Source organism: Taudactylus pleione, unplaced genomic scaffold (genome assembly GCF_031769625.1).
Source record: "Taudactylus pleione unplaced genomic scaffold, aTauple2 ptg000681l, whole genome shotgun sequence".
Lineage (NCBI taxonomy): Eukaryota > Metazoa > Chordata > Amphibia > Anura > Myobatrachidae > Taudactylus > Taudactylus pleione.
Window position 1 is genome coordinate 822,129 of NW_028285083.1, and position 12,330 is coordinate 834,458.

At 47.3% G+C, this 12,330-nt stretch overlaps 1 protein-coding gene across 1 annotated transcript in view; it reads left to right on the top strand.

Moving 5' to 3' along the window:
* Positions 1-12,330, top strand: part of CALB2 (calbindin 2) — a 314,068-nt gene that overhangs the window by 44,386 nt on the left and 257,352 nt on the right. Inside the window, exon 3 of the mRNA XM_088455944.1 lies at positions 11,134-11,223. Coding sequence (XP_088312070.1) covers positions 11,134-11,223 — 90 coding nt within the window. The remainder of the gene's footprint in view (positions 1-11,133; positions 11,224-12,330) is intronic.

Sequence of the window (12,330 nt, forward strand, 5' to 3'; positions counted from 1 at the left end):
ACACTGACCTAGTCCCGGAGTAGCCATAGGAAAGGAACACTGACCTAATCCCAGAGTAGCCATAGGAAAGTAACACTGACCTAGTCCCGGAGTAGCCATAGGAAAGTAACACTGACCTAGTCCCGGAGTAGCCATAGGAAAGGAACACTGACCTAATCCCGGAGTAGCCATAGGAAAGGAACACTGACCTAGTCCCAGAGTAGCCATAGGAAAGGAACACTGACCTAGTCCCGGAGTAGCCATAGGAAAGTAACACTGACCTAATCCCAGAGTAGCCGGAGGAAAGTAACACTGACCTAGTCCCAGAGTAGCCATAGGAAAGTAACACTGACCTAGTCCCGGAGTAGCCGGAGGAAAATAACAATGACCTAGTCCCGGAGTAGACATAGGAAAGTAACAATGACCTAGTCCCGGAGTAGACATAGGAAAGTAACAATGACCTAGTCCCGGAGTAGCCATAGGAAAGTAACACTGACCTAATCCCGGAGTAGCCATAGGAAAGGAACACTGACCTAATCCCGGAGTAGCCATAGGAAAGGAACACTAACCTAGTCCCGGAGTAGCCATAGGAAAGGAACACTGACCTAGTCCCGGAGTAGCCATAGGAAGTAATACTGACCTAATCCCAGAGTAGCTGGAGGAAAGTAACACTGACTTAGTGCTGGAGGAAAGTAACAATGACCTAATCCCGGGGTAGCTATAGGAAAGTAACAATGACTTAGTGCCGGAGTAGCCATTGGAAAGTAACACTGACCTAGTCCCGGAGTAGCCATAGGAAAGTAACACTGACCTAATCCCGGAGTAGCCATAGGAAAGTAACACTGACCTAATCCCGGAGTAGCCATAGGAAAGTAACACTGACCTAGTCCCAGAGTAGCCATAGGAAAGTAACACTGACCTAGTCCCAGAGTAGCCACAGGAAAGTAACACTGACCTAATCCCGGAGTAGCCATAGGAAAGTAACACTGACCTAGTCCCAGAGTAGCCATAGGAAAGTAACACTGACCTAGTCCCGGAGTAGCCATAGGAAAGTAACACTGACCTAGTCCCGGAGTAGCCACCGGAAAGTAACACTGACCTAATCCCGGAGTAGCCATAGGAAAGTAACACTGACCTAGTCCCGGAGTAGCCATAGGAAAGTAACACTGACCTAGTCCCGGAGTAGCCATAGGAAAGTAACACTGACATAGTCCCGGAGTAGCCATAGGATAGTAACACTGACCTAATCCCAGAGTAGCCATAGGATAGTAACACTGACCTAGTCCCGCAGGAAAGTAACAATTACCTAGTCCCGGAGTAGCCTTAGGAAAGTAACACTGACGAGATTCTTATCAGAAGACATTATTGTTCTTATAGGTCCTTGGGAAAATGGTCTCTACCTTTGTTCTGTAGATGTTCAGTTTTCTCATTTCCACCCCAGAGCATTTCAGATAGATTCTTATGTCTCACAACCCGGTCCTGTTTTCTGTGCCGCTGGGTCATTTACCGCACCTGCCGCGTTGTGATCCAGTCTCTTTTGTCCACTCTGGATGCATAGGCTTCAGTTTTCTTGGCCTGCTAGGCCGTAATCCACAACCGAGCCTAGCCTGGAGTACTTCTGTGACATGTTCTGATCACCTGACCACGGTCCATCCAATCCTATGCCAGACTGAGTTTCCTTGAACCACCTGATTCTGCTCAGCCACTCACAGCTACCCAGGGGTATAAATTCCATCCACTGCCTCTGGCAAATGGCCAGTACAACGTCTAAGCGCAGTTCCCAGTGAGCCAAAGCGACACTGAGCTCCTGAGCTACTAACGTAGTAAGATACCCTGAGCAGTGCAGTCCTGCTATAGTGCTATAGTGCTGCTGTTATCCCTGTCATTACTGCACTGTGTGACTAGTGTCCTAATTACTAATTAGTGCCTGTGGCCGGAGGCCGGCCCCACGTGTATAATGCATACTTGCCGAGAATCAGCTCCAGCCTTCCGGGAGGGAGCTGATTGTCGGCTAATAGCGGGGGGCGGGGTCTGCCATTGGGGGCAGGGCCGGGGCGGCCATTTTGGGTCACACTGGGGGCGGAGCCGCACGATCGCGTCATCGTGACTCCGCCCCCTCTTCACAATGCCGTGATTTTCAGCATTGTGAAGCAGGGGGCTGGGCCACGATGACGCGATTCTGCTGCTGGGATTTCTGTTTTTTTCAGGGGGAGGTGGGGGGGATGTGAGACTTCCGGGAGGCTTGCCTGCCTTTCCGGGGGGCCGGGAGCGGCACCCGAAAATCGGGAGGCTCCCGGCCAAATCGGGAGGGTAGGCAAGCCTGGTATAATGGCTGCCGTGGCACAGTGCCTTTCCTAGCTACAGTAACATTTCTTCCAGTATCCAGATTGCTGATCTCTTCACTTCACCTCCAAAATCCAGAGTGCGCTATCTGTTAGTTTGCAAGATTTCAGCATTGTTAGAGCATGCATGCCTACCCTCCCGATTTTTGAGGTAACCCCCCACACCCCCAGAAAGGGTAAGCACTTCTCCCGTGAAGTGGGCAGAATGGGGAGAATTTCCGCGGCGATCGCGTGTCCCCATGTAGGGGAGGCAGGGCTTAATGACGTAATTATCAGTGAATCGGGTCATTTAGCCACACCCCCTATTTAAATTAAAGCCAATCGCGGCAATTTGTAACAGAGGGGGCGTGGTGTAATGACACTAACCATCAGGCCCCACCCCTGTCACCGCCCACCTGCTTCTCCTACCAAGGCTCCTCCCGGGGAGGAGGAGACAAAGGAAGGCAACTGTGTGTTAGAGACTTTGGGGGCGATTCAAATATTTTTTAGGCCGTGATAATTAATGAGCGACCAGTTTGCTATTCAATTGTTCTGGACGCTCATTAATTACCACCCTCTTCGCCTCCTATGAGATGAGGTTTAGCCGTGTAAAACTGCTAAACCCGTCTAAAATTCTGGTTAGGACGCCCTAACTGCGGTTAGCGCACCCTAACCAGGGGCTTTCTCACACATTTCTGCTCGCATCCTCCGAAGGGCGTACAGAAATGCCGGCGGCTATCGCACCCTGACAGAGCAACAGTTGAATTGCTCTGTCGGGCGTCTTAAGAATAAAGCCACCGGCACAACATTTGAATCTCCCCCTGTGACTTTGCCTGTGGTGAGTCTAATTACCACCTATGTGCTTCACCTGTACTTCCACTCTGCTACAAGGAATCCTGAAACCATGGCAGTGTAATTAACCTGTGGTCTCCTAGCTCTGATTCAGCATTGCTTCACTTCTGTTTCATCTCTGACTCCCCACTAGTCACCTGTGTGTGGTGAAGCTCGGTCCCTACTGTGTGAAGCTCGGTCCCTGCTGTGTGATGCTCAGTCCCTGCTGTGTGAAGCTCAGTCCCTACTGTGTGGTCTCGCTCAGTCCCTGCTGTGTGAAGCTCGGTCCCTGCTGTGTGAAGCTCGGTCCCTGCTGTGTGAAGCTCGGTCCCTGCTGTGCGAAGCTCAGTCCCTACTGTGTGGTCTCGCTTGGTCCCTGCTGTGTGAAGCTCGGTCCCTGCTGTGTGAAGCTCGGTCCCTGCTGTGTGGTCTCGCTCGGTCCCTGCTGTTTGGTCTCGCTCGGTCCCTGCTGTGTGAAGCTCGGTCCCTGCTGTGTGAAGCTCTGTCCCTGCTGTGTGGTCTCGCTCGGTCCCTGCTGTGTGAAGCTCGGTCCCTTCTGTGTGAAGCTCGGTCCCTGCTGTGTGGTCTCGCTTGGTCCCTGCTGTGTGAAGCTCGGTCCCTGCTGTGTGAAGCTTGGTCCCTACTGTGTGGTCTCGCTCGGTCCCTACTGTATGATGCTCGGTCCCTGCTGTGTGAAGCTCGGTCCCTGCTGTGTGATGCTCAGTCCCTGCTGTGTGAAGCTCAGTCCCTGCTGTGTGAAGCTCAGTCCTTGCTGTGTGATGCTCAGTCCCTGCTGTGTGAAGCTCGGTCCCTGCTGTGTGAAGCTCGGTCCCTGCTGTGTGATGCTCAGTCCCTGCTGTGTGAAGCTCGGTCCCTGCTGTGTGAAGCTCAGTCTCTGCTGTGCCCCGGTTACATTCCTGTTATCCTGCTGGTGCAGTTCTGTTTGTAGTTGCTGCAGTAACGTTTTCTGCCGTTCTAATCCTGTGTAATCAGCATCTCCGGGTACACAGGTAATCCCAGTTTGTGTCAGTGTGCTAAATCTGTGCTACACCTGTGCAACCCATCCACCTGTCTGCTCAGGTATATCAGCCGTCCCTGGTTCTATTCCAGATTATTCCACAGCTACCATCCATTCCGATGTTCGGTCTGTGGGCCTGATTCAGCAAGGAACGTAGTTGCTAATACGCACACAATCTGTCGGTTTATTCGCACTGCGCATGCGCGTACTAACAATTGTGATGGGAACTGCGTCTGCAGAGGCTACGCAGACCCCGAGCAGAGTGATTGGCAGGAGGTGCCGTTTGTGAGTGGGGGTAGTCGGGCGAACGCAGGCGTGCCAGTGCATCTCAACGCCGTGTGTAAGGCGATTGCTAAAATTTACATATCACCGCTGATATTAGCAACTGCGCTGTGTGCGTATTAGCAGAATAGCGATCCTTGCTGAATCAGGCCCTGTATCCGGCCAGGGGCGTCTTAAGAGAGGAGGGGGCCCGTGTGCACTCCCCGTGCGGGGCCCCTCCTCTCTCCCCATTGGCCGGCAGCCACCGGAGCATTAGTAGACTCCGGGCACTAAAGTGTACCCGGAATATACTGCGCATGTGCAGAACACCGGAAAAATGGCCGACGCCCATTTTCCGGTGTTCTTAGCAGCGCTGACACCCGCCGCGGGACCACGGACAGGAAAGTCTAAAATAATATGGGTGCAGGGTGTGCGGTGGACCCCGCACACCCTGCACCCATTATAGATACGCCCCTGTACCCGGCCCTGTCATCATTAGAGTGCTCCCAGACTACAGAGAGAACCCAAGTCCAAGCCTGGTAAATCCTTCTCCCAAGATCTGCCCCTCAGGTGTCCTGGACTAAAGACCCAAGTAAGAAGAGGGCTTTTATTATTATCCAGTAACAACCCAGTATCAGCCTGGTTACTATACTGCTACACTCTCCTGTTACATAATTAACATTATACCGTCATCAACACCGACGTCCCTGGTGGTCTAGTGCAGTGGTTCTCAAACTTTGTCCTCAGGACCCCACACGGGTCACTCTTTCCAGGTCACCCAGCAGGTGCACAGGTGTGTTCATTACTCACTGACACATTTTAAAAGGTCCACAGGTGGAGCTAATTTCACTTGTGATTCTGTCAGAAGACCTGCAAAACATGCACCGTTTGGGGTCCCGAGGACCGAGTTTAAGAACCTGTGGTCTAGTGGGTACGATCCGGCATCTCTCTGCCAAGACCTGGGTTAGATTCCCAGTCAGAGAAGCATCTACTTGCATGTCACGAGGTCTCCTCAGGCCTGCCAGCTTTTCTTACACACCTCCCACTTCTCCAACAGAGATCTACCCTGCCCCCGGCGCTAAGCCCCGCCCCCGCGATCGCGGTCCCCCGCGACCCCCCCTCCCTTCATTACACTTACCTGCATCCTCCTAGCCTTCGGTGATCTTCTCCGGGCTTCCCGATCAGGTGATCTCCCATACTGCACTGGGGCCCGATCACCTGATGACCGGGCCCCAGTGTACTATGGGAGACCAGCTGACCGGAGAGGAGCCATCACCGGAGGCCCGATCACCGGTCCCTGGAGTCAGGTAAGTAAAAAAAAAATTGTTTAATTTTTTTTTTCTTTTTTTTACAGTAATCAGCGTGCGGTCTGTGTAGCAGTGATCAGTGTGGGGTCTGTGTAGCAGAGATCAGCTTGCAGTCTGTTTAGACCACACAGCTGATTACTGGTACCGGCTCCCGGCTCTGCTCTCCCCGTTAGAGCAGAGTGGGAGCCCGGTAACTGGGGGAGACCCTGGATAACGCCACCTCCAGGTGGCGTTATTATCACAGGGCTTCCCCCGGTATTTTTTTACAATTTATTTTTAGTAACTTAGGTCGGATCACATTTCCCATTACAATTATGGGAAATGTGATCTGCTTTACTAAAAATAAGTGATACTGGGGGTTGGAGTAGAATTTTACTAATTCTTCTCCAATTGCCCTGTAATAACTACAGGTGAAACTAAAATAATGTGAAAAGGGTGTGAAAACACCCTTTTTCACTTTATTTTAGTAAAAATAATGTTAATAAATAGAGCCCATAGTGAGGAGGTGCTGACTTTCCTACAAGGGTCATTGGCTGTTTAACCTCTATTTCTCCCTCCAATTGGGATCTTAACTTGGGGCCTGATTCCGACTCGCTCGCAAGCGGGTCAATGTTTGGTCCCTGCACATGCGACGAGTCCGGCGTGCGCATGCGCGAGCTCCAGCGTGAGACTGAAGTTCAGTGGCTCCAGGGCCCGCTACAAGACGGGGCGACTGTCAATGTTGATTGACAGCTCGCCCCGTTTTGTAGGCGTGGAGGGGGGTGGCTGCACAAACACAGGCATTCCCTTAGGAACGCCTGTCGTTTGTGGGCGGCCCTACTGACATCACTCGTGATGTCAGTAGTGAACTTCCTGCTCTATTAGAGCAGGAAGTCTACTCGGGCTTGCGGGAGCCGAGACCCTACCACAGGGTCTCGTCGCAAGCCCGATGGTCTCAATAATCGAGGCGAAAGAAAACCCCCAAAAAACGCCCTGATTCAGAGCGAGCGCTCTCCGGCAGTGAGCGGCTCTAAGTCAGGCCCTTGGTCCTTAGAGCTTTACGACCTCAAGAACTGAGCCTTTGGAGGCTGTAGAATGAAGGCTCCTCACTTCCTGGAGAGTGTGAATGCTCCTTCTCCTGCTAGATTAGGGAGTTCCTCCTGGGATGAGCACCCGTGTAGGGTAACTACATGGTCTCCGGTCTATACATTGACAAATTTGTATTCCATCCAAAGCGACTAGTTCTAGTCAGAAAGTTCTACGCTCAGTGATTTCACAGCTTACCCTCCCTTAGGGGCAGCATTGCAATGGCGCAGCGTCCCCTATTGGAAGAAAGATATTTTGCACATAAGTTGAAACTGTTCCTCGGGACCTATTGGATGACCGTGCGCTCCTAGCCTTTAGCCTCTTCTCTTCTTAGTCATGGTATTTTCACGTTTCCAGCTAGGGGCTTAGTTATTAGAGGTTCCCTGGTTGGGGGGGATATAGAGGCAGAGGAGCTTTTACAATTTGGGCATAGTCAGACTAAGGAGGCTATACAATTAGATGGCGTTGCCTATCGGGTACTTCTGTAGCTTTCTACATATGGGAAATGTGATCAAACCTCTGAAAATGACCAGTTTTTAAAGTTTTAATAACATTTGCAGAAAATGCTTCCCAGAAAGACCACAATTATGCTGAATCCCTGCTTAATAAGATGTGGTCATTATATAGAGGCTGAATCCCTGCTTCCTGTATAATAAGATGTGGTCATTATATAGAGGCTGAATCCCTGCTTCCTGTATAATAAGATGTGGTCATTATATAGAGGCTGAATCCCTGCTTCCTGTATAATAAGATGTGGTCATTATATAGAGGCTGAATCCCTGCTTCCTGTATAATAAGATGTGGTCATTATATAGAGGCTGAATCCCTGTATAATAAGATGGGGTCATTGTATAGAGGCTGAATCCCTGCTTCCTGCATAATAAGATGTGGTCATTATATAGAGGCTGAATCCCTGTATAATAAGATGGGGTCATTGTATAGAGGCTGAATCCCTGTTACCTGTATAATAAGATCTGGTCATTGTATAGGGCTGAATCCCTGTATAATAAGATGGGGTCACTGTATATAGGCTGAATCCCTGTTACCTGTATAATATAAGATGGTGTCACTGTATAGAGGCTGAATCCCTGTATAATAAGATGGGGTCATTGTATAGAGGCTGAATCCCTGCTTCCTGCATAATAAGATGTGGTCATTATATAGAGGCTGAATCCCTGTTACCTGTATAATAAGATGTGGTCATTGTATAGGGCTGAATCCCTGTATAAAAAGATGGGGTCACGATATAAGCTGAATCCCTGTTACCTGTATAATAAGATGTGGTCATTATATAGAGGCTGAATCCCTGTATAATAAGATGGGGTCATTGTATAGAGGCTGAATCCCTGCTTCCTGCATAATAAGATGTCATAATATAGAGGCTGAATCCCTGTATAATAAGATGGGGTCATTGTATAGAGGCTGAATCCCTGCTTCCTGCATAATAAGATGTGGTCATTATATAGAGGCTGAATCCCTGTATAATAAGATGGGGTCATTGTATAGAGGCTGAATCCCTGTATAATAAGATGGGGTCATTGTATAGAGGCTGAATCCCTGTTATCTGTATAATAAGATGTGGTCATTGTATAGAGGCTGAATCCCTGTATAATAAGATGGGGTCATTGTATAGAGGCTGAATCCCTGTTACCTGTATAATAAGATGGGGTCATTGTATAGGGCTGAATCCCTGTATAATAAGATGGGGTCACTGTATATAGGCTGAATCCCTGTTACCTGTATAATAAGATGTGGTCATAGAGGCTGAATCCCTGTATAATACGATGGGGTCATTGTAAAGAGGCTGAATCCCTGCTTCCTTGCATAATAAGATGTGGTCATTATATAGAGGCTGAATCCCTGTATAATAAGATGGGGTCATTGTATAGAGGCTGAATCCCTGTTACCTGTATAATAAGATGGGGTCATTGTATAGAGGCTGAATCCCTGTATAATAAGATGGGGTCATTGTATAGAGGCTGAATCCCTGTATAATAAGATGGGGTCATTGTATAGAGGCTGAATCCCTGTATAATAAGATGGGGTCATTGTATAGAGGCTGAATCCCTGTATAATAAGATGGGGTCATTGTATAGAGGCTGAATCCCTGTTACCTGTATAATAAGATGTGGTCAATATATAGAGACTGAATCCCTGTATAATAAGATGGGGTCATTGTATAGAGGCTGAATCCCTGTTACCTGTATAATAAGATGGTGTCATTGTATAGAGGCTGAATCCCTGTATAATAAGATGGGGTCATTGTATAGAGGCTGAATCCCTGTATAATAAGATGGGGTCATTGTATAGAGGCTGAATCCCTGTTACCTGTATAATAAGATGTGGTCATTATATAGAGGCTGAATCCCTGTATAATAAGATGGGGTCATTGTATAGAGGCTGAATCCCTGTATAATAAGATGGGGTCATTGTATAGAGGCTGAATCCCTGTTACCTGTATAATAAGATGTGGTCATTGTATAGGGCTGAATCCCTGTATAATAAGATGGGGTCACTGTATATAGGCTGAATCCCTGTTACCTGTATAATAAGATGTGGTCATAGAGGCTGAATCCCTGTATAATACGATGGGGTCATTGTATATAGGCTGAATCCCTGCTTCCTGCATAATAAGATGTGGTCATTATATAGAGGCTGAATCCCTGTATAATAAGATGGGGTCATTGTATATAGGCTCAATCCCTGCTTCCTGCATAATAAGATGTGGTCATTATATAGAGGCTAAATCCCTGTATAATAAGATGGGGTCATTGTATAGAGGCTGAATCCCTGTTACCTGTATAATAAGATGTGGTCATTATATAGAGGCTGAATCCCTGTTACCTGTATAATAAGATGTGGTTATTATATAGAGGCTGAATCCCTGTATAATAAGATGGGGTCATTGTATAGAGGCTGAATCCCTGTATAATAAGATGGGGTCATTGTATAGAGGCTGAATCCCTGAATAATAAGATGGGGTCATTGTATAGAGGCTGAATCCCTGTTACCTGTATAATAAGATGTGGTCATTATATAGAGACTGAATCCCTGTATAATAAGATGGGGTCATTGTATAGAGGCTGAATCCCTGTTACCTGTATAATAAGATGGTGTCACTGTATAGAGGCTGAATCCCTGTATAATAAGATGGGGTCATTGTATAGAGGCTGAATCCCTGTAACCTGTATAATAAGATGTGGTCATTATATAGAGGCTGAATCCCTGTATAATAAGATGGGGTCATTGTATAGAGACTGAATACCTGTTACCTGTATAATAAGATGGGGTCATTGTATAGAGGCTGAATCCCTGTATAATAAGATGGGGTCATTGTATAGAGGCTGAATCTCTGTATAATAAGATGGGGTCATTGTATAGAGGCTGAATCCCTGTTACCTGTATAATAAGATGTGGTCATTATATAGAGGCAGTATCCCTGTATAATAAGATGAGGTCATTGTATAGAGGCTGAATCCCTGTTACCTGTATAATAAGATGTGGTCATTATATAGAGGCTGAATCCCTGTATAATAAGATGGGGTCATTGTATAGAGGCTGAATCCCTATATAATAAGATGGGGTCATTGTATAGAGGCTGAATCCCTGTATAATAAGATGTGGTCATTGTATAGAGGCTGAATCCCTGTTACCTGTATCATAAGATGTGGTCATTATATAGAGGCTGAATCCCTGTATAATAAGATGGGGTCATTGTATAGAGGCTGAATCCCTGTATAATAAGATGTGGTCATTGTATAGAGGCTGAATCCCTGTTACCTGTATAATAAGATGTGGTCATTATATAGAGGCTGAATAACTGTATAATAAGATGGGGTCATTGTATAGAGGCTGAATCCCTGTTACCTGTATAATAAGATGTGGTCATTGTATAGGGCTGAATCCCTGTATAATAAGATGGGGTCATTATATAGAGGCTGAATCCCTGTATAATAAGATGTGGTCATTGTATAGAGGCTGAATCCCTGTTACCTGTATAATAAGATGTGGTCATTATATAGAGGCTGAATCCCTGTATAATAAGATGGGGTCATTGTATAGAGGCTGAATCCCTGTTACCTGTATAATAAGATGTGGTCATTGTATAGGGCTGAATCCCTGTATAATAAGATGGGGTCACTGTATAGAGGCTGAATCCCTGTTACCTGTATAATAAGATGTGGTCATTATATAGAGGCTGAATCCCTGTATAATAAGATGGGGTCATTGTATAGAGGCTGAATCTCTGTTACCTGTATAATAAGATGGTGTCACTGTATAGAGGCTGAATCCCTGTATAATAAGATGGGGTCATTGTATAGAGGCTGAATCCCTGTTCCCTGTATATTAGGAAGGATCCAGCATCAACATTGGGGAGAAGCTGAAAGAGTTTATGCAGAAATATGACAAGAACGCAGATGGTCGCATAGAGATGGCGGAGGTGAGGGGTCTGCAGGAACGGGGCGGAGGAGGGAGACCCAGACGTCATGTAACTGGGTGATGAGACTGAAGTGATGGCTGAACGCGATGGCGGATTATTCAGAGCTGCCCGCAGGGGCCGATATGTGCAGATGGATGTCACTATGTTCTGCGTCGGGCATGTTCTGTGACTGAGCGCACTATGGGCCTGATTCACTACGGATCGCAATAGCGATTGCGCATGCAGTCTCACTGCGATAGTATGCTATGCCGTCACAGCACTACATAAGGACGCCCACCTTACCTTACACACATCCGTAATAGTTAGCAAGACTGAGACACCATCAGTAAAATGGAGTACCATCACATCCTCACACACACTTACACAGCTCTGACCTTACTCCGGAATTACTAACCTCATCACACACATTGACTACACAAGACTGAGACACCATCAGTAACATGGAGTACCATCACATCCTCACACACACTTACACAGGCTCTGACCTTACTCAGGAATTACTACCCTCATCACACACAGTGATTACACAAGACTGAGACACCATCAGTAACATGGAGTACCATCACATCCTCACACACACTTACACAGGCTCTGACCTTACTCAGGAATTACTAAGCTCATCACACACATTGACTACACAAGACTGAGACACCATCAGTAACATGGAGTACCATCACATCCTCACACACTCTTACACAGGCTCTGACCTTACTCAGGAATTACTAACCTCATCATACACAGTGATTACACAAGACTGAGACACCATCAGTAACATGGAGTACCATCACATCCTCACACACACTTACACAGCTCTGACCTTACTCAGGAATTACTAACCTCATCACACACAGTGATTACACAAGACTGAGATACCATCTGTAACATGGAGTACCATCACAGCCTCACACACACTTACACAGGCTCTGACCTTACTCAGGAATTACTAACCTCATCACACACAGTGATTACACAAGACTGAGACATCATCAGTAACATGGAGTATCATCACATCCTCACACACACTTACACAGGCTCTGTCCTTACTCCGGAATTACTAACCTCATCACACACATTGACTACACAAGACTGAGACACCATCAGTAACAT